Source organism: Arvicola amphibius, chromosome 7 (genome assembly GCF_903992535.2).
Source record: "Arvicola amphibius chromosome 7, mArvAmp1.2, whole genome shotgun sequence".
In the NCBI taxonomy this organism is placed as follows: domain Eukaryota; kingdom Metazoa; phylum Chordata; class Mammalia; order Rodentia; family Cricetidae; genus Arvicola; species Arvicola amphibius.
Window position 1 is genome coordinate 44,926,624 of NC_052053.1, and position 20,581 is coordinate 44,947,204.

General features: G+C 53.3%; 2 protein-coding genes across 2 annotated transcripts in view; one reads left to right on the forward strand and one right to left on the reverse strand.

Moving 5' to 3' along the window:
* Positions 1-15,939, forward strand: part of Adamtsl2 (ADAMTS like 2) — a 32,130-nt gene extending 16,191 nt beyond the window's left edge. The window contains exons 11-19 of the mRNA XM_038337877.2: positions 238-610; positions 5,084-5,181; positions 8,021-8,147; positions 9,545-9,758; positions 9,842-9,997; positions 10,579-10,749; positions 11,456-11,632; positions 14,312-14,456; positions 15,243-15,939. Of these exons, the coding sequence (XP_038193805.1) occupies positions 238-610; positions 5,084-5,181; positions 8,021-8,147; positions 9,545-9,758; positions 9,842-9,997; positions 10,579-10,749; positions 11,456-11,632; positions 14,312-14,456; positions 15,243-15,361 (1,580 nt within the window). The 3' untranslated portion in view covers positions 15,362-15,939. The remainder of the gene's footprint in view (positions 1-237; positions 611-5,083; positions 5,182-8,020; positions 8,148-9,544; positions 9,759-9,841; positions 9,998-10,578; positions 10,750-11,455; positions 11,633-14,311; positions 14,457-15,242) is intronic.
* A 3,243-nt stretch (positions 15,940-19,182) lies between these two features.
* Fam163b (family with sequence similarity 163 member B) lies at positions 19,183-20,374 on the reverse strand. Its single transcript, XM_038335647.1, has 2 exons — positions 20,282-20,374; positions 19,183-19,593 (listed from the first exon to the last, which is right to left on the reverse strand). The coding sequence occupies exons 1-2, from the start codon at positions 20,372-20,374 to the stop codon at positions 19,183-19,185; spliced, it is 504 nt and encodes a 167-aa protein (XP_038191575.1).
* Positions 20,375-20,581: the final 207 nt, after the last annotated feature.

Sequence of the window (20,581 nt, forward strand, 5' to 3'; positions counted from 1 at the left end):
AATCAGATCTTAGGTTGAGCTTCCAGCTGAGCCTGGTCTCTGGGGACACTGCCCAACTGTCTGCCATGATTGTTGGGTTTCCCATCACTTGATGTTGGCCAACTGTGTCTGATGGAGTAGAGCCTGGGAGTCATCCTCATTATGTAACTCACCTGCCACACACAGGAATGTGGAGGAGGGGCAACAAAGACCAACACAATAGCAGCTATGGATGTTGAAACACCCGTCTCTCTGCAGACCGCAATGCCACTGGGATGGCTCTCTCAGGGGACAAGGACGACCGGGAGGTCGATGCACATTTCCCCTCCCAGGAGCTTCTCTCAGCCAACGCCATCTCCGATCAGCTCCTGGGCACAGGCTCTGACTCCGAAGAGTTCTCTCTCAATGAGACCATCAACAGCATCTTTGCCCAGGGCACCCCCAGAAGCTCCCCAGCTGAGAGCTTCTATGTGGACTATGAGGAGAACGAGGGGCCTGCTACCTACCTGGTCAACGGGTCTTACCTGGAGCTGAATAGTGACAGGATCAACAACACCTCCTCTGAGGCCCCATTCCCCAACACCAGTGCCAGCCTCCCCACCTTGGCTGGGAACAGGACTCACAAGGCAAGGTAAGAGGCACTTCTCCTTGTCCCATCTTAGCTCCGATGGAGTAGGAGTCATTACAGGGGGGGTCTGGCCAGAAGGTGCAGGGACCTGAAGGTAAGTGGGAGAGAACAGCACTTTCAGCCACCCTATGGATCTGACATGAGATTGTGGGCCTGGACGGTAACACATCTTTCCGAAAGGTAGATTCTAGAAACTATGACAGCTTCAACTCCTGATGCTGACCATGAGCTGGAACTTGCTGGAGGTATGCTGCTCGCAACCTCCTGATGCATAGGTCAGGGAGTAATCACAAGGACCCTCAGTGTTAGTTCCTGGGAATTCTGAAGGGGAGGCCGTGCACAGAGCCTAAGGATTTGGGGTCCTGGGTTCTATGTCTAGACAGTCATTGAAACATGGCTATCAGGCACAAGATGAGCTCTGCCCGCAGGTGAATGTGGAGCCTCAATAGCAGCCTTCACCCCAACTAAAAAGAAGATGATAGAGGAACCTGGGGTTCTTCCCCTGACAGGGAGACCCTGAATCAAAGTTAGGAGTAGGCTGGAGCCGCCAGCACGGTGGGTCTACGCAGTAAGCTATCATCACAGACAGACAAGAGCTATGGTTGAGAATCAGGTGTAGAATCAGGGTTTGGAACACCTGCCTGGGGAGTGATCCACCAAGAGGAGGGCCTGGGGATGCCTGGGTAGCCAGGGCTAGGCTGGAAGGGCCTGAAGTCTCATCCTCCTGGGATAGTGGTGACCCTGGTCCTTCCATGCCCGTACTAGAGAATCTCTCCAGTTACTAAAGTTATTTCTCGGGTGCCTGGGTGTACATCAAGGCTTGTATAAACAGCCAGGGTTAGAATTGTTAGCCTCTGGGGGTGGATGAGGACTGAAGATGGGAACCAGCCCAGTGACTTTGTTTTGTTTTCTGGGAACCCACTCAAAATCTTGAGGTAAACTCTATCCAGATGGAGGGAGGCTGAGATTGGGGCTTGATGGGAGATTTGACAGTCACTCTAAGATGACAAGGTTTAGGTCACCTCTCCCACTTTTCTAGGGCTTGAGGGTAATAGAACTGGAGGTTCGGTTGTTGCATCTTCTCTCACACTGCCTTCTGAAGCCTTGTTTCCAAGGGCTGGTGCACACTGGGGACCCTGCTGATGACCTCTGGCTAGATGGGGTTCTGGACTGGCCACCTACCCTGACCTTGACACCATCAAAGTTTCTAAGGGACTCTGCCTGGTTTTGGGGACCCAGAGACTGGCAAAAAATGACAGGCTTTTTTTCCTGGGGGGACAGGATCAGAGACACTGAGAGAAGTCACAGGCAGTGGTGATGGGCCAGGTAGTTCTGAGTCAGAAAGGTCTCTCTTGGGGACCCAGCCAGTCTCTCTGGGATGCTGGCTCTCTCTGCATCTTCCTTGGGGACAACAGGCATGGCATATATATGTGTGTGTGTGTGTGTATATATATACACACACACACACATATATATGTATACACACACACACACACACACACACACCACAACAAAGGCCCAGTTAGTCACTAAGCCTCCAAGGATTAGAGAAGGGACTGCCCAGACACCCACAGCTCAAGTGGTGACAGCAACCAAGGCTCTATGTAGATTTATCAAGTGGCACCATGTCCCTCTCCTTTATTCAGCTGTGATATAGGCTATGTGGGTGGTTGTGTGGCATAGTGAAAGGGTAGGTCATCCCTGGGAGGTGGATACATCTTCCTTCTCTTCTAGGCTTCAAATTCTCTGTCCATCAAGGTCTGGTGACTCAGCAATGCAATGCTTTACAGGCCAAAGTCAGATACAAGCTGTTGAGGGCAGGGCAGGGCCCACTCAGGCGTCTCATGTTGTTTGGATCAAACCTTAGGGACTGTTATTTCCTCCCCACAAGAGGTTTGGATTAACCTGAATGGTTGCTCTAAGCAGGTCCCACTAGAGTGCCCAAGAACCAGAATCCCTAAGACACATTTCAAAGTGTCTGTCTCTTCTTATCCAGTCCCCTTAGCCCTGTGGGACATACTGGATTTCCAGAGCTAGTCATTGAAACGGGTTGTCAACACTCGGAAGAGCACAGCTCAGTTAGATACCCAACCGGCTGCCATCAAAGGATGCTGCTGGTGGGGACCAAAGATGGTCTGGGGAGATAATGGGCTGAGGGAGGCCGTGGGGGGAAACTACCAAGCCGAAATAGCCACGTCTCGGCGTGTTGTCCAAACACAGGAAGTCGAGTCTGCTCTGGGAGCGGGCAAAATCAAAGGGGCAGCCCAGAAAGGAAGGGCTATTTTCATCTCCTAGAACGGCTTCAAACAATCCCGGGAGGGGCTGTCACCAGACTCCTTGGGAACAGGCGTCTGGGATGCAGAGAACACATCCCTCTCTGAGGCCTGGAGCGGGGTAGGAAGAGACTTTCTGGTTCACCTATAAACAGTCATTTCAGAGCTTCTGCTCTCTGGGGATTTCAGGAGCCTGTGTCCCGCCAGGCGCTGGGCAAGAACCCAAAAGCAGTGGCCACCGGTATCTTGGAAACCATCGTGGAGGAGGGCAGGGCCCTTCCAGATTGGGGTGGTGATGGTTTCCAGGGCATGGTGCTTCTTGATACACCTTCCAGCAAGGAAACCTGTTAGATGCTGCCTTGAGATTCAAGCAGCACCCAGCACCCCACACGTGCTGGAGAGTGGGTGTAGACAGCCCCTCCAGAAATACCTTTAAGGCTTAAAATCCAAAGGGTTATTTTGAACCTGGCGGCTAGCTCTTGAGTCAGGGCTGAGTCATGCGGGCTGTGGCTGGGAAGTGTGTAATTATATAAAGATGGAGGAGCTTCTACACCAAGTGCATCTTCTCTCTTTTTGTTCTTGGAAGGAATTTAAGGCTGCTGAAAGCAGTGGCGGGGGGCGGGCAAACAACTCCAGCATTGTCTGGGTCAAGCCTTAGGGACTGATTCCTCTCCCCAGTTCTTCCCAACTGAGAGGTTTGACCCACCCCCAGTTGGTGCTCTAAGTGGGTCCCACTGGGAGCTCAGGTCCGGGATCCTTTTCTTTGAAATGAAGGGTCTTGAATGCCCTCCCTCCGTGTTAAAGTTTTGTTTGTAAGCAGGGAGGAGGGCAGAGCTTCTCCTGCATAAAGCCAGGCTCAAGGGTTCATCTGAGCCCCCAGGAGAGGTGGCCCAGGCCCCTGTCTCCCTCCTTTCTGCAGGCACCCTGTCCTTCTGAGAATTCACAGATCACAGCAGTAAACTCCTGACTGAGGCTCCTGTTGGAGGATCATTTCCTGGGTTCTCAGAGCATGACGTGCTATCGGGGCAGCGCTCATCCTCAAAGCACTCTCTTGGGAGACATGAGCCAATCAGAGCAAAACACAGGCGCAGTTCTCACCCACTTGACTAACAGTCCCGACAGATGTCCCTACCACAGATTCAGCCAGAATGGCTTTTAGGATGTAATGGCCTATAACACCCACAATCCTCCAGTAGTCCCCAGGAAAGAGACCGGTTCATTTAAGAACTGTAATAGGTGTCAGGGCACAGCCCTTAGCTAGCCCCTCTTAATTCCAAGAAAAGTAAAGTTGGCCTAGGCAGCCTAAGGGAGCTGCTATCGGTGGGGCTGGCCCCCCTACTGTTCTTCTAGGCTTTGGGGTCATGAGACTCAGGGGCTGTGTTCTTACTTGAATGGCTAGGTCTTGAAGCAGACACCCTGGGTGGAGGTAATGCTGCAGCAGCCACATCCTCCCCCTGCAGAGTCCCAAATAGCCTGCACAGGGGGTTTGAGGCTGGTTCAAAGAAGCTAACAGTCCTAACAATACTTGGCTGTGGCCACCAGAGCCCTGGCCAAGAATCAGAGCTGTTGGCTGGCCGGCCCCCAGTGTGCCTCTTCCCGTCAGCTGGCCTGTGCAGCCATCACTGACCTGAGCCGTATTGTGGGACTAGACCACTCTGCCTCCTGCAGCTGGGTTTTGTGACTTTGAAAACTGGAAGCTGAATGGCTGGTGTCCCCATTCATCAGAGCCTCAGCTGAAGGAGGCAGCTGGGGAAAATTCTGGAACATCTCGGTCACGAAGAGCCTTCTGAGATTCCTTCTGGGGTGGGAAGAGGGAATCTGCTGACCAGAGTGAGATGTAGCCAGAAGCCCGTGTTGAAGGGCGGTTGCGATGTTGGTGAGATCCTCATTGTTTAGTGTGCCTCTGAAAGAACAGAGTGCCCCCAGGCAGCCTGTTCAGTTCAGTTCCGGAGATGGGAAATGACCCATGTCTGCTCAGTGCCAATATGCGTGTCTCCTTGTGTGTGTGTATGTGTGTGTGTGTGTGTGTGTGTGTGTGTGTGTTCCGGGAGGTGGGAGCCTGGTCTTTAAAGAGGGTACTGACTCAAGCCCAGGAAGGTGTGTCTTTAAGGAGAGTGTGTAACCTCAGAGGGGGATCCATCCACCCAAGAATGAAGCACATAAGCATCTAGTTCTCTCACCCCATTCTCTGACCTTGTTTCAGGACCAGACCCAAGGCACGCAAACAAGGTGTAAGCCCGGCTGACATGTACAGGTGGAAGCTTTCATCCCATGAGCCCTGCAGCGCCACATGCACCACAGGTACTGAGCCCGGAACCACTGGGCCACCCTCGCTGAATCTACCTTTACAGTGGCTGGCGCTTAGCTAGAGACTTGCTCATTCACTTACAGTCCCAAGTCAGCCCCAGGGAGCTTGCGTGGTTTCTTGATCTGGGAGGTGGAGTGGGATGGCTGGTTGGAGGGATCACAAAAGCATCCTTATTCCCAAGGGATACAGGATGGCAAACAGGTCTAGGCCCCTCTGTCAGACCTAAATATTCTCTGACATCTCAGGAGAGGGCCTCTTCATCTTTAGATGAGAACCTTCAGCTTTGAGGGTCTGCTCATGTTGGCCCTGCCCCCAGACATACAATGCTGCCCTGTACCTAACAATCTGGAAGCAAACAAACACTTTGGGATAGAGGAGCATTTGAACCATACTGCCTAATGTATCACACATCAGGTTCTCAGCAAACCACACTTATTTCTACCTGTGAAATGGAATGTACTGTACCGTGGCAAAGGTGTTTGTGGGATGAATGAGAAGAAACCACCTGTCTGGTTTAAATTCAGCCAGTGAGCACTATTGCTACAGACTTGCTGTGGGTTCCGAGGCTGAAGCTGACCCTAGCCCGGGAGCAAACCAGATGAGCCCTGCAGTGTGTCTTTCATAGGGATGGACTATCATGACCAAACTGTATGGCAGGTGCTGTGGGCTCAACTTCTCAGAGCCTGTCGAAGCTGGGTGTGGGCACGCTATGGATCCTCTGGGCCATCCTGGCTGTGGAGCTTCCCATGTGTTGTGACAGTGGAAACTTTCTGGAGGCTGGGGAGGTGACATCACTTGAGATGTCTCCAGGTTGAGGCAGCCTTGGTGGCAAGGGGCCTGATGAATGAGCCATGCTAGATGATGTCTCCAGGGACAGCATGACACTATTGTCTTTCAACACTTTGACAGTGGCCAGGACAGGGAGCAGGGCTGTTCTGGGTTGAGCAGTGCAGAGCAGGACACGGGAAGAAAGGAAACAGGACAGGCCTGATACTTGGGAAGGGACGAGCTCTGCCTTAGACAAAGATGTCAGAAGCAGAGAGGCTCCTGTCACCCCAGGAGGCACTGATCCAGTTGAGTCAGAAAGGACAGAGAAGGGTCCTTACTGTGGACAATTCACTGCCTCGGCCCCTTCTGGCATAACCTCGTTTTTTGTTTGGAAACCACACTGAAGAAGCCAGGCTGTGTGAGTGGGTTTTGCCAGCTGCAGATGCACACACTGTCTGCAGATGTTCTGTGGAGTAGTGAGTGCTCCACTTCTCTCCGCTTCCCTCATGCTGAGATCTGTTCTCGAGGCTGTGCTAGGTTGTGGGGCCTGCCTTCTCTGTACCCTGAACTCTCAACTGTAGTTAGGATCTTAAGTTTGTTCTTTTGGAACAGCAATACTGTAAAGTGGTCCTGGACTCTGCTTGGGACTTGGGGTATGGCTTCTAGACTGGTCCCTCAGTCTCCCACGGCACAGCAAAACTTCCCAAGATCAAGGAAGCTGGTCGGACTGTTACTGAGGATGGACAGCTGGTCTTGTCTGTTTCATATATCAGGGTGCAAAGCTCACTTCAGCTCAAAGCAAGGGCTCTGTGGTTAAGAAGTTTTGAGAAGCTCCCTACTCAAGACAAGTGTAAGGAAAAGGTGCCCAGAAAAATGACTTTTTGATCTTGTAGACTTTCTGGAAAGTTCTCATTTTGGAGATGAGAAATCTGGGGCTGTGATAAGTCTGGTGGTCCTAAGTGGGTCTTGGATTCTCGTCTGTCTGTTTCCATTCCATAACAAGTCAATACATAACCAGGTACTTGGGGCAACTGCACAGATCTCCAGCCCTGTTTGTACATCCTTGGGTCCCAGAGCTAGTGTCTTTGAGGCCTAAATGTTCCAAGTAGACCTGGCCAGGAAGCTGTCTCCTCCTCTGGCACACTGAAGGCTGCACAGCCCAGTGTTGGCAAAGGAGGAACCAGTAATTGCAACCTGGCTTGGCCCTCATGGAAAACACACACACACACACACACACACACACACACACACACGCTTTCTTCCCAGACTCCATAGTTCTGTCCAGGGCTGGGGTTTGGAGCAGCAAAGGCTGCTGGGTCTCAGATACCCCAGGGAAGGTAAATACACTGAAAACCCCAGGAGACTCTTCCACACTGGCTTTCCCCAGCCACACGCAATCCTGGCACACCTTGCTTTGAGGGAAGGAGATGCTCACCTTCTAGAGAGTGCCATGCAGGTTTGCTTTTAGGTGTAGAAAGTAGGTCCAGGGGAAAAAGAGAGACAGAGTAGCCAGGGAATCCATATGGTTAGGAAAAGACTGGTCTTTTATGTGTGTAACCCTTCCTGTCCTCAAGCAATTTTAGAGTTCAGGAATCCCAGGAAAAGTCATATAGATGGTTAAAGATATGGAGGTGCTGGTTAGGAGACCTTCAGTAAGAGCTGGGGCACCTAATCTGATATCTGGGGGCAGGGCTGTCAAGGATGGCAGTGGTTTGTTCTTTCTACCTGCCTGACGGCTCATCTCCTACAGTAGGGTTTAACAGACAAGTGCACATCAGGGTTCATGGCTGCACTTCCTCAGCCTCCATAAGGCTCATCTAGGTTTATGGCGGGTGAGCTAGATGCCTGGGCTGGGCAAAGAAAGAGGTCAGAGCTCAGATCCTGAGATTCTGTCCCACAGAGCTTCCCCACTTCCGGCTCTAGGTTTTTACCAACCCCAACCCAAGAAACAGATCTCTGAGTGGTCATGTGACCCATCCAAGATCACAAGGCTCACCCATCTGCTGGTATCCAAGGTACTGCTCACCACACAGTTTACAGACTTTTGCCTTGCCCCAAACCTAGGAGTCATGTCTACATATGCCATGTGTGTCCGCTATGATGGTGTTGAGGTGGACGACAGCTACTGCGATGCCCTGACCCGTCCTGAGCCTGTCCACGAATTCTGCGCTGGGAGGGAGTGCCAGCCCAGGTACCTGTCCTCGAGCACCCAGCTGGGTGTCAGAATGAGTGTGCGTGTGTATGAGTGTGTGTGTGTATGTATGTATATGTGTGTATGTGAGTGTGTGTGTGTGCGTGCGTGTATGTGTATGACTGTGTGTGCATGTGTGTATGTGTGTGTATGTGAGTGTGTACATATGTGTGTATGTGTGTGTGAATGTGTATGTGTGTATGTGTGTGCGCATGTGTGTGTGAGTGTGTGTACATGTATGTGTGTATGTAAGTGTGTGTATGTGTGTGAGTATGTGTATGTGTGTGCGTGTTTGTGTGTTTGTGTGTGTATGTGTGTGACTGTGTGTGCATGTGTGTATGTGTGTGTATGAGTGTGTGTATGTATATGTATGTGAGTGTGTGAGTGTCTGTATGTTTGTGTGTGTATGTGTGTGCGTGTGTGTGAGTGTATGTATGTGAGTGTGTGTGCGTGTGTGTGCATGTGTGTATGTATGTGTATGTGTGTGCGTGTGTACATGCACTCATGCTCACATTAGGCTCCGCTTTGCCTCTGCTGCTAGCTGAGCTGTGGGGCTATGTGAGGAGCAGAGCAGAGCCCATGGGATGGTCACTGAACACTCTCTACCACAGGGTGTTTCCCACATTACTCTCCACACTAGACGAATATCTCTGCGCCTGGGCTGACTTGCTAACTAGGGAAGATTACACCCTGGGATGTGAGTGGGCCCCATCTTTCTAGCCCCTATGTCTCTTATCTTGTCTTCAAGGCAGAAGCAGAGCCTTGGTGTCGCTTCCAAGGAGCCATGTATCTCTGGCTCCCCAACATGGTCACATTCGTTCTTTTCTTCCGGCTACTACATCTGAGCATTTGTTCCTAGCTGGAGCAAAAGACCACAGAGCTGGCCTGAACTTGATTTAGAGTCTTTTCCAAGTGTGTCTTCTCAGAGGACCTGCATGGAGGAACCGGGTCTTTTGTAACCCCACACAGCACAGCGCACAGACGGGTGGTCATCCCGCACACTGGAGATGCCCTGCTCTGGGTATAGAGCTGGACCAGACCTTTGGTTCACTTCCATCATTGCCCACAAAGAATCAGAGTCCAGAATGGGCCACAGTCACCTGTGTGACCCAGCAGGGCAAGTGAGGTCTGGGGCTCTGGGACACTGGAGTATGGACCTACAGGGTGGCAAGTGTGGAAGGGGACAGAAAGAAGGCCTGGAGGTAAGGGTAGGTGAAGGTAGCCAGGTACCCTAAGGCTATGGGCCCTTGCAGGACACTCACCCAACATTCTACTTGGGGCTACCTAACACAGGCTTATCATGGGCATAGCCCCCACTGGTTGGTCTCACCTCCTTCCAGTCTGGCTTGGCCTGTGTGATTTGGGGCCACTGAGGGCTGTCCTCGCTCCCGAGGCAGGTGGGAGACCAGCAGCTGGAGCGAGTGCTCACGCACCTGTGGTGAGGGCCATCAGTTCCGCATCGTGCGCTGCTGGAAGATGCTGTCTCCCGGCTTCGACAGCTCCGTGTACAGTGACCTGTGTGAGGCCACAGAGGCTGTACGGCCTGAGGAGCGCAAGATATGTCGCAATCCAGCCTGTGGGCCACAGTGGGAGATGTCTGAGTGGTCAGAGGTGAGAGCCTGCCGACGCTGGGGTGGTGGCCTGTGCCCCAGAACGGGTGTGTCAGGATGTCTCTCACCCTGGCTTCCTTGCAGTGCACAGCCAAGTGTGGGGAGCGCAGTGTCGTGACCAGAGACATCCGCTGCTCTGAGGATGAGAAACTGTGTGACCCCAACACCAGGCCTGTGGGAGAGAAGAATTGCACAGGGCCTCCCTGTGACCGCCAGTGGACTGTCTCAGACTGGGGACCGGTGAGGGCAGATTCAGGACATGGAGCTAGGGACGGGACCCTGAACCTGAGGACTCTGCTTTGCTGAGCCTCTGTGTTCTCATCTATCTGTAATAAAGACATGAGGAGAAAAGCAGAATGACCCCCCTGCTTCCACTCTTTTAGGAACTCAAACAAGAGTGGACATAACTATCCCACTAATGATGTCTCTCTTTCCACCTCTCCTGACATTTCGTCTTGTCTCTACTTTCTGTCTGCACGTCTTTCCCTGTCTCTGATTCCCCATGTCTGTTTTCCTTCCCTGTCTCTTTCTCCATCTGTCTGTCTCACCTGGAACAGAGCTGCTCATACGCTAAGAAGAGTCCTCTCCGGTGATGGGGGCTCATGTGACCTTTTGAGCTGTGCTTTTCTCCATGCGTGTTTTGCACTGAGCATGTTATTTCTGTAATTAGAACAGAAATGTTATTTAAAAAGCGGTTGCCATGGAAACTGCTTCCCCTACACTGCCCTGGATGTTGTTTCTCTTACTCGGGTATGATGCAGGTCGGGGGCTTGTGGAATGGCCCCTGATATTCTACCGGCCCCTGCTGTCCTCTCTTGCAGTGCAGTGGAAGCTGTGGACAGGGCCGTACTATCAGGCACGTGTACTGTAAGACCAGCGATGGACGGGTAGTCCCGGAGTCTCAGTGCCAGATGGAGACAAAGCCTTTGGCTATCCACCCCTGTGGGGACAAGAACTGCCCGGCCCACTGGCTGGCTCAAGACTGGGAGCGGGTGAGTACCCAGGAGCCTGCATAGAGCCTATCTTTGAGTCATGTAGGGGATTGGGGGAATTGACCTGAGTGCCAATGGCTGGTCACAATGAGGAATTCATGACAAACCATGAAGAACAATTGACTAACAATCTGGAAAAAAGCCAAAAAGAAAAGTAGTAAAACTACTTCCTGTCTCCTCTCCCAGGGATGCCTGCTGGTCCCCAGTCTCTTCTCACTGGGCCCTGTTCTGGTGGACACAAAGCCAGAGACAGGGTGTACTGGCTGCACACTTTCAGCCCACAGGCCTTGATGACCTTTAGCTATCACAAGCCACTTGTCTTGTGTCCCCACCAGTCCTTGTCACCGACGTGCCATTTCAGACAATTGCTCTCCGTCAATGGTTTCAGGCGGGCCACTGCTAACTAAATAATCTTGGGCCAAATCGCTTTCTGCAGAATTGATTTTGGCCTAATCATCCTTGGCCAAATTACATTAGCCAATTTGTTTCAAAACAGATGGTTTGGGGCCTAATTGCTCTTGATCAGATCCGGATGGGGCCAAATGGTTACCTAACAAAGCGTTTGTCAGCCAATCCCCCAGTCGAAAGTGCTTATACTTTTACCTAAATATCATTGACCAACCTTTGGCCACCAGGGGTGCTGTGGTCAGGGTTCTGGTTCTCTGGGCTTCTGTCCCACTGACCCATGCTGGCTGGCCCCTTTCAGTGCAACACCACCTGTGGGCGTGGCGTGAAAAAACGGCTGGTTCTCTGCATGGAGCTGGCCAATGGGAAGCCTCAGATGCGCAGTGGTCCTGAGTGTGGGTTATCCAGGAAGCCCCCTGAGGAGAGTACATGCTTCGAGAGGCCTTGCTTCAAGTGGTACACGAGCCCCTGGTCAGAGGTGAGTACCCAGCAAGCCCTCCCCCGCCCCCAGGCTGCTTTAAACCAGGCCTGAGCTCTGATCCTGCCACAGAACATCCATCTTGGCCCATATCCGTCAAGCCTCCCTCCAAGCCTCAGTCAGCCAGGGTCTTGTCCCTGGATGCTTCTAGATCAACTGGTGGAGAGCCGTCACTACCCAGAAGCCTTTGCTGATCTTACCCTGGTGTTCCTGAAACTCTTTTTGTGGGCCTGTCTGAGTGTGGTCACTTCTAGCTTAAAAATGAGGCTTTTAAGTGTTGTGTTTGGTAGCAAGTATACCTGATAGTCTCCAAAGGGTAGTCCAATCCTGGTGGACACAGAGGGTAAGGTTGGCTGAGTCATAGCTAAAGCAGAGATATGAGACTTGGGCATACAAGTGGCAAAATGTGAGTCCTAGGTCAGTGGGCAGAGCAGCAAGCTGTCCTGACACAAGCCCGACTCCCTGTTCGGTTCTTCAGGCTCCTTAGCATGCTAGGCAGGATAGAGCTGAGCCCTCGTTCCTGCAGCAGAAACGGAGCCATCACCTGTTGCCACAGAGGTCACTGAGGGCAGCTGTGGCCCAGCACTGGTCCCAAGGTCTCTTTCCCAATTATCACTTTCCTAGAGGAAGAAACTGAAGTTGAGAGAGTTTTCCAACCTGGGGCCAGAGTTTAAGGTGTGTTAGACATGGGGCTGAGGACTCTGCAAAGGGAAGGAGGTGCAAACCAGTCCGTCCCAGGAGTCCAGGGCAAGGAGCCTAAAGTGTGAGTAGCCTCAATCCACAGGCAAGTGATGGGCAGGCAGAGAAGTGTACGCGGAATGAGAAGGTCACCTAGCCATGAGGTGGGTGTAGCTCCCTTTCTAATCTCTGACTGGCACAGCAAGGTAACTGCACCTCAGCTGTTCTCCATCCTGCCTGAGAAGTCAGACCACTCCTTGAGCCTTGTCAGCATCCTGAGCCTTCCTAACATCACAGAGGCAATCACCTAGATGTCAGTTTTTATTAATTTACATCAACATCTAGAAGCCATTTCAACCTCCATGCTGCCCCATAGCAACAGCATCTGCCATGTTGTCCCATAGCAACAGTATCTGTCCTGTGCAAGGACATGGGGAGTCCAGAGCCATCTTTAAGCATCCCTGGGCAAGATGAGGGCAGGGCTTCTGTGGCCAAGCTGAGTAACCCAGGGTTTCACACTGCCTATGGTTCTGATTCCCACATAACTCAACTCTGAATGCTTAGGGATGTAGTGGAGTGTCAGATGGGGTCTGGGGCCCTGTGCATTCATTGTGGGGTACAGTGTCTAATGCCCCAGCACAAAGGTCCTCCTTGGACTCAGTTGCTGAGATAGGTGGGTTACAATTCCAAGATTTGAAAGTCCAAGGGTTCCATGGGGTGAGGCCCCAGTTGCTGCCCTTCTCATGGACTTGGGAACTCCAGAGTTCTTCTGTAGACACACACACACACACACACACACACACACACACACACAGAGAGAGAGAGAGAGAGAGAGAGAGAGAGAGAGAGAGAGAGAGAGAGAGAGAGGACTCTGTGGTATCCACCAATGCCAATCACCCTGAAGATAAGAAGGAAGGCAGAGGAACACACAGGTGTCTCTGGAATGAAGGTCCCCTCTGAACTGACTGATCATAGATGGCGGTCCTAGCGGCAGTCTGGGAAGCCCAATAACTCATGTGCTTTAAGAAGACAGGTCTTAGGGTAGCTGTGTGGCCGTAGCTGAGTAAGTCAAGGACCATGCTGGATGATGGGGAGGGGAGAGGATGGATGAGGAGGATCCCCAAGGCAGCCGTGAGGAAGGGGTGCTTCCCGTATCACCCTGATGAGATAGCGGGAGCAGATGGAATCTGTGAGTGGTGGACACGTGGAAGTCTGTTCTTTCTGCTCCTGGCTGGGGCAGTGTCCTCTACGACTGCCCCATCATGATGCATCAGCTCAGTGTTTGTTCGCCCAATCGTTCTGTCCCATCCATCTCCTGGACAGAGGAGCAGGTGCCAGGGCCTGCTGGGAGCCCACTTATCTTCTGAGGCATCTGCAAAGGCAAAGTGTCCTCTGGTCGCCTATGCCAAGCCAGCCTTTCCTCTCCCCAGGGCGAGTGAGCGGGCAGGTGGCCTCATGCCAGCCTTCATCAGCTCCTCTGTGTCTGGTAACCAGACTGGAGTGAGCCTGGGGCGGGGGCCTCCCCATACCTCAGGTCCAAGGCATGCCTGGGTGATGTGGGGTCACCACATCAGGGAACCACTGCCTGCAGGATCTTGGCAGGGGAATAGCGGGGTAATTGGGGCCAGCAGATGTCCCTGGTATTCTGGGTAGCTCAGCAGGCTTTCTGAGGGGAACATCTGGACTCACTGTGATGGCTCTGGAAGCTGCATTGATTAGCCCATGGCAAACTCTCTGTGTCACTAATCTCAGACAGATGGAACCCGAGCACCTAGTAGGTCATCGTTGGCACCCTGTCATTGTGAAGCTGGGGAAACTGAGGCAGAGAAGCCAGACAGTACCTTTCCTCCAGTTACCTCTGCTCAGCCCCAGCTCAGGCGCTAGGTTCCAAAGAGCCAGTGTGCCCTGGGCCAGCCTGCGGATGATTAGGGCACAGAAGGGAGAGCCTGCCACCATGGGGAGCCTTGCTATGGACCTATGTGTCTGTCTGTCCCGCACCAGTGCACCAAGACGTGTGGAGTAGGCGTGAGGATGCGAGACGTGAAGTGTTATCAGGGAACCGACATCGTCCGAGGATGTGACCCCCTGGTGAAGCCTGTGGGCAGGCAGGCCTGTGACCTGCAGCCATGTCCTACAGAGCCCCCAGGTGAGAAGAAAGAGGCCGGACACAGGGTGGGGACTGGCAGGAGTTGTGGGCAGAGCCAGGATCTGACAGAACACCAGGCATTAGTAAGGGAAGCAGTTAGAGAGACACACCAGTGTGCCTTCAGGAGAGATCTTCTCTAATGGAGAGGGCCTAGATGGGGCTCAGGGACCCCACACAGAGACCCACATCTTGGAAAAATGTGGTTGGGGGAAAGCTGTGGGACCAGGGACCAAGACGACCTGGTCTGAGCAGCAGGCGATGACTCTCAGGAGGCAGACAGGTAGGAGCTAGGCATGGTCTCTGGCTGGTGGACCTGGGAAGATAGACAAGGTTCAGTCTCCAGAGTGGATGCCAAATGTAGAGGAAGGTGAATTCTATTTGGGGAATGCTGAGGCAAGGAGAGAGGAATCCACAGGCTCTGGAAGGGTTTGGACTTCTCAGAGGGACTAGGGACTATCCAAAATCCCCGGGTTTTACCTCCCGCCCCAAGTGAACAGATGAAACACCTAGAGAGATCCATGTTTTCCTGGAGAGGGACTTGGAGTAGGAAGGGGGTAGCAGAGACACAGAACTGGAAATCTGTAGTGGGTAGGGTGCCGTGGACCCAGGCTTGGGGGTGGGTGCTCATCTGTTGACAAATTCATTGTGTCACTCTGGGGTGCCCTCAGTGAGCTCCTGACTTTGTGAAGATACTGTGGCAAGAGTTGGGGACCCTAGGAGCTGTTCCTCTGGGGCCTCCTGGCGTTTCATCCTTCCCCCCCCCCTTGTATTGCGTCCCATCCCCAGATGACAGCTGCCAGGACCAGCCGGGCACCAACTGCGCACTGGCCATCAAAGTGAACCTCTGCAGCCACTGGTACTACAGCAAAGCCTGCTGCCGCTCCTGCAGGCCTCTCCACTCGTAGCTGGTGTTGTGGGCCTCCCCCAGACCTGCGCGCCACATCTCGGGGCTCTCGTTGGACACCCACCCTGCAGGAGGAGATCCTGGGCTGTGAAGACGTGAGACAAGAAGGGACTTTTGACGCCGAGGGCCTGTCTCTGCCTTGGGGGAGAGCCTCCAGAGCCCACGGGCCCCTTCTCAGATAAAGACACCCTGCTGCGGGAAGCCATACATTCACTCCCAGGATCCTGTGTCTGTGCCCACACTAGAGGGACCAGAGTCTAGAACCCAGAGTAGGCAGTACCTGCCCATTTCCCAGGCCCTTCTCTAAGGTGGAAGAACCCTCTCGAGGTGACTTGAAGATGACCCAGGAAGGGGAGAGTCTCCCTTCTTTGGCGCCTTGGGCAAAGAGGGGTCTTGGGTCAGATGAGGAGCCCAGGCTGCCCTGTCCCTGGAAGTATCGAAGGTACCCCATCCTAAGGCATTAGTGCCACCGTGCCTCCCTTCCTGGAGTTCCTGTGCTGGATGGAAGGGACGGCCCCTGTTTTTGTGGTGTCCCTGCCACCTGCTCACTGGTGCATGTTAATAAAGTGGCTGTATTTATGGCAGTGTGCTGGGGTCACTCACTTCAGGCAGAAATGGTGGGCAGCCTCGGGAGCTTTAGGGAGACTTACGGGGGTTCCTCTGCTGGACAGTGGGTGCAGAGATGGGTGCGAACAGGGTGGTCTGATATATAAAGTAGACAAAAGGCAGTGAGAAGATCAGGGAGTGTACAAGGATGGGTGCTGTGGGCAGCAGGACAGTGTTGAGATAGAATCTAGCATGAATCTCCAGCCATCTCTAGCTGCCCTTGGTCTGGGGCTTATTGCTGGGATTGAACGGGGCTAGTGGAATGCTGGGGGAGCAGAGGGAACAGGAAGGCTAGAAGATACAGGACAGGACCACCAAAAGTACGTGAAGCTGTAGGCTCAGGTTTCATGTAAGGTCATCCGCTACTCTCTGAGGACCATCCTCAGGGCCATGGATTCCCACATCAGGGTGGCTCCTTGTGGGTGCAGGAATACAAGGGAGCTATCGGATGGAGCTGTCTCAGTCTGGCTTTTTCTGGAGTGGAAGAGAGCGGAAAAGAAGACAGCACACATGTGTGTGCAGACACACGTGCATGCACAGCCCCCGGGGAGGCAGGGAGGAAGGGGCAGAGTCTGAGATGACGGCGGTGAGTCAGTCTCGAGACCATGGAGGAGTCCTCTGGGCCCAGGTAGTAGGGACGCTGATGACTGTCTCCTGGGCTTTGGGGTCAGTGTGCCCCAGATAGGTCTGTCATGCAGCTCTGCTTCTGCAGTGTTTAGGGTTTGGGGGGGGGGCGCAGAAGCAGCCACATGAAGTCCAGTGCACTGTTGCTCCTCTGTGTGCCTGTACCACAGGGACTGAATCAAGATAGCCGCTCCTAGAGATTTCATTTTTGTCCCCCAAAGCCAGAAGTTAGCGGTTTGGGAAATGGCTATGCTTCAGGTCTCCAGCGGGGCTTAGAGTAGTTTCCCCGGGTCTCAGTGGCTGGGCCTCCGCCACACCTAAGACCCATCGTTACTTTCTTCCAGGCTCCTTCCCCTCCTGATTTGCTCCCTCTTTACGTCATCCCACACTCCTCTCTGTTGACCTTTAGTGTATACTTAACTGTGCCAGGCTGTGTCAGGCATGTCACCAGCACTGACTAGTTTTATCTGGTTTTTTTTTTTTTTTTTTTTTGAGGTGGGTAGCATGAGTGTCCCACTAAGCTGATGCAAGCTCGGGGACAGTCGGCCACTTGTCCTCAAGAAACACAACCCATCATGTTCAGTCTGCTCTTCAAATTGTTGAACGATAACCTTGAAAGCCACTGGGGGCACTGAGAAACAAAGGTGGCTTGTTATAATGCCCCGTTTGCCTGAGAACTCTTACCAGCCCCTCTGAGTGGAGCTAGAACTCACCGACTGGGCTAAGAAGGTGAACTGTGTCTGGTTCCAGAGAGGGCCTGTGCCCGACAGTGCCCAGTGGATGGACAAACAAGCAGTCTAGTGCCATGGTGTGGGGAACAAATTTATTGGCTTTTTCTTTTTTCAGGGTGCTTGGTGGGTCCCCGGCAGGTCCCATGGTGGTGCTGAGTGAGCTGGTAGGGATGAATGCTTAATTTACTTTGAAGATGTCTATGGAGCTATACAGAGACGCTGGAGGTTAAAAAAAGGAGAGGGGCTAGGAGACAAAGACAGAACAGCCCAGAGCCCCCTCCCTATCTCACCTATACCCCAAGTAATGCAAGGGACTGATGCCAAGGGGCTAGAATGGGACAAAGGAAGAAGAGGGGAAAGGGGTAGGTTGGGGACTTCCGTTTCGAAGGGTGGATTCTGTTAGCAAGACCAAACTAAGGCAAGGAAAAGAAAAGGAGAAAAAAAAAATTCAGAATGCCAAAGACAGCAGATCTTCACTAGCAAGGGTGGAGGGCCCTGCTGTGGTATCTGGCTCAGGAGTGGCCACTGTTCTATAGGAAGGCACCTTCATGGGGGCACCTGCTCGCCTCAGGCTCCACTGCAGGTCTTAGAGATGAACTAGGGTCCCAAGGAGAAGGGCCTCTTGAGGCTGGGCCGCCAAGAATGGTGTCTCTTTCAGAGCAGAGAACTGCACTCCTGAGAGCTGGGGACCTGGACTTGGGGCTCCTTCAGGGGGTAGCCACCTGACACCAATTCCTCATCTAGAGGAGAAGGACTTGGAGCAGTGTTGGTAGAGATGAGGCTTCCACACAGGGGCAGCCAGCTCTGGCTGTCTAGGCCTGGGGTCTCATTCCAAGCAGGAAACAGGAAGTGGATGATCTATAGCTCAGCTCCCCCAGGGACCTCAGTTCCCACCTAGGACCAAAGTTTCAAGGGCTTTCTGCAGTCAGCTTCCCCCTCCCACCCCCCACTACATATATGAAGATGCAAGCCCATGGATGGGGCGGCCTGCCCAAGAGTCACACCTGAGACCTCTATTGCATAGCTGGGCCACCTCCAGTGCATCAGCAACCTTGCTAGATGTGTCTGTCGGTCGATTGGGTTTAGGGATGAATACTGGATGTGTAAATTTGAGTGTCAACCCTCCCAGAGTAGCGTCCCCTGTCCCCATGCCTCTTCTCTCTTGGAAAAGCAGATTGGGTAGAGAAAGTGTCCCAAGAACACTGCTGTCTCTTAAAACTCTGCCTTCTAGAGGGAGACTTGTCCATTCACAGGGGGGGCAGAGCAACGGGTATTTCAAGCTTGGGGCAGATGCTTGGCACCTAGGTTCAGGAGCGTGAGACAAAGAGGCTGGGAGAAGGAATGGAGAGAGGGTGAGGAGGATGGGAAAAGGGAGACAGGGTGAGGGGATAGAATGTTTATTTGGTCCACGGTCTCTAAGGAAGGTTCATGCTTGTAGGGCCGCTGGCAGCCAGTAAGGCCCCTGCTCCCTTGAGCAGGTAAAAAGCCCAAAGCCTGGAGGGAGGGACAGGCTAAGGCCATGAAGCCAGAGACAGACAAGTTGCTGGGGTTGACACTAGCCATCTTCTTACTTCCTGGGAACAGGACCTATTCCCTATGCCCCAACACTGCCTTACCTTATCCTCCTGACCCCCACCTCCCTTCTTGGGTCAGCTGTTCCTAGGAGCTGCCACACCTGGTTCATTGAATTTTATCCCTGTGAAGGGCCCGGGTATTCCCCATGCCTAGAGCCCCTAGGACAGGGATAGAGGGAAGACATGGCTGAGCTGAGGTCTGGGCATGGGGCCAGGGCATGCCATGGGGATCCTGCCATGATCTCAAGACCTTCCAGGGCTGGATGCCTAGGCAGTATGGAGGCCTGTCACACGTCGGTGCTAACACTGCGGCTTCGGGAAAAGGCCTCACGCATGGCTGAGAGGCGGTTGGGGTTGAGCGCCTGCAGGCCCTCAAAGGTCGCTGGGGGCAGCTCCACGTCCTCCTGGCTGATGCTTTTGTAGGCCACACGGCCCCCACCGTTGCGTACACCCTCAAAGTCGTCCTCCTCTGGCTCCTGCAGGAAGAAGGTAGGTGGCTCGTAGTAGGAGCAGCTGCGGCAGAGGGCGCGGGCCTGTGGGGACTTCTGGCTGAAGGAGGTGGCAGCAGCTGGGTAGAGAGCGGGCCCGTTGGTCAGCACAAGGTTGCGGTTGGAATGCAGGGGCGGCAGGTGCGAGTGCACGGCGAAGTCGGGCTCCTCCTCGTCCTCCTCGGATTCGTCCTTCTTGCAGCAATAGTACTGTGGACAGAGGGCCAGGGGACCACAGGGCGCTTCTCACCAATGTTGACCAGAGGGCAGCTCTCAAGATTATGGGGTGGCCCTGCTCAGTCTCTTCCACCTGTTCCACCACCACCCAGCATCTACCCCAGGCCACTCTGAGCTGAGGTCCCTGCAATAATGTCACATATCTATCTCGCCCACACAACTGGATGTAAGCCTAATTTCCAATTTATAGGCAGGTAAACTGAGGCACAGTTGGGTTAAGAAACCTGAAAGCAGTAGGTTTGGGCAAGCCATTTCAGATCCTAGAGTTGAGTCATGGGCCCTGGGTGTGCCTTACACACAGGTGTTCCCTTCTGTCAGGGAGCCATGGGGCCTCAGAAGCCTCTATAGCTCAGGCAGGGAAGGCTAGGCAAGGCAGCATACTCTTCACTGCCGCTCTCCTGGAGGGTGACTGTGTGCCACTGGAGAGTCCTTGAGTCCCTCTGAGCCTCAGCAAAAACCTTGACTGAGCTGGGCAACTAGTCACTGAACTGCACAGAGATCCCCTAGCCCCATAGCTAGGCATCTCCCCTGAAGTCTGACTGTACCCTCCTCCACTACATCCTGGACCCCGGCCTGATCTGTCTTCTTGGGGGCTCCCCATGCAGAGCTACCCTTCAGGCTCCTACCCAACCAGGTCCCCTTCCCCATCCATTGGGAGTACCTGAAGCCGACAGTAGCACAGAACGGCAATGATACAGAGCAGAATCACAGTTGCCAAGATGCCCCCAGTGATGACCACAGTCCCGGCTGTCATCCGCCCACTTCTCCATCAACAGTCTGCAACAGATACCACAGGGCACAGCATTGGTAGTGCCTATGCAAAAGGCCAGAATGTGGATACCACAAACCAGAGACCAGTTGGGAAAGGGACAGGTAGGAGGAGGTCTAAGCCTCTAATCCCTGTTCCACCTCTTAACCTCAGTTTCTCCATTTGCAAAAGGTGAATGTTAATAGCGAGACA

What these genes read in the sequence shown, in the direction of transcription:
- Fam163b (XM_038335647.1), bottom strand. Translation starts at nt 20,374, where the DNA reads ATGACAGCCGGGACTGTGGTCATCACTGGGGGCATCTTGGCAACTGTG. An exon ending in TGTGCTACTGTCGGCTTCAG is followed by an intron (nt 19,594 to 20,281) that starts GTACTCCCAATG and finishes CTCTGTCCACAG; the next exon opens with TACTATTGCTGCAAGAAGGA.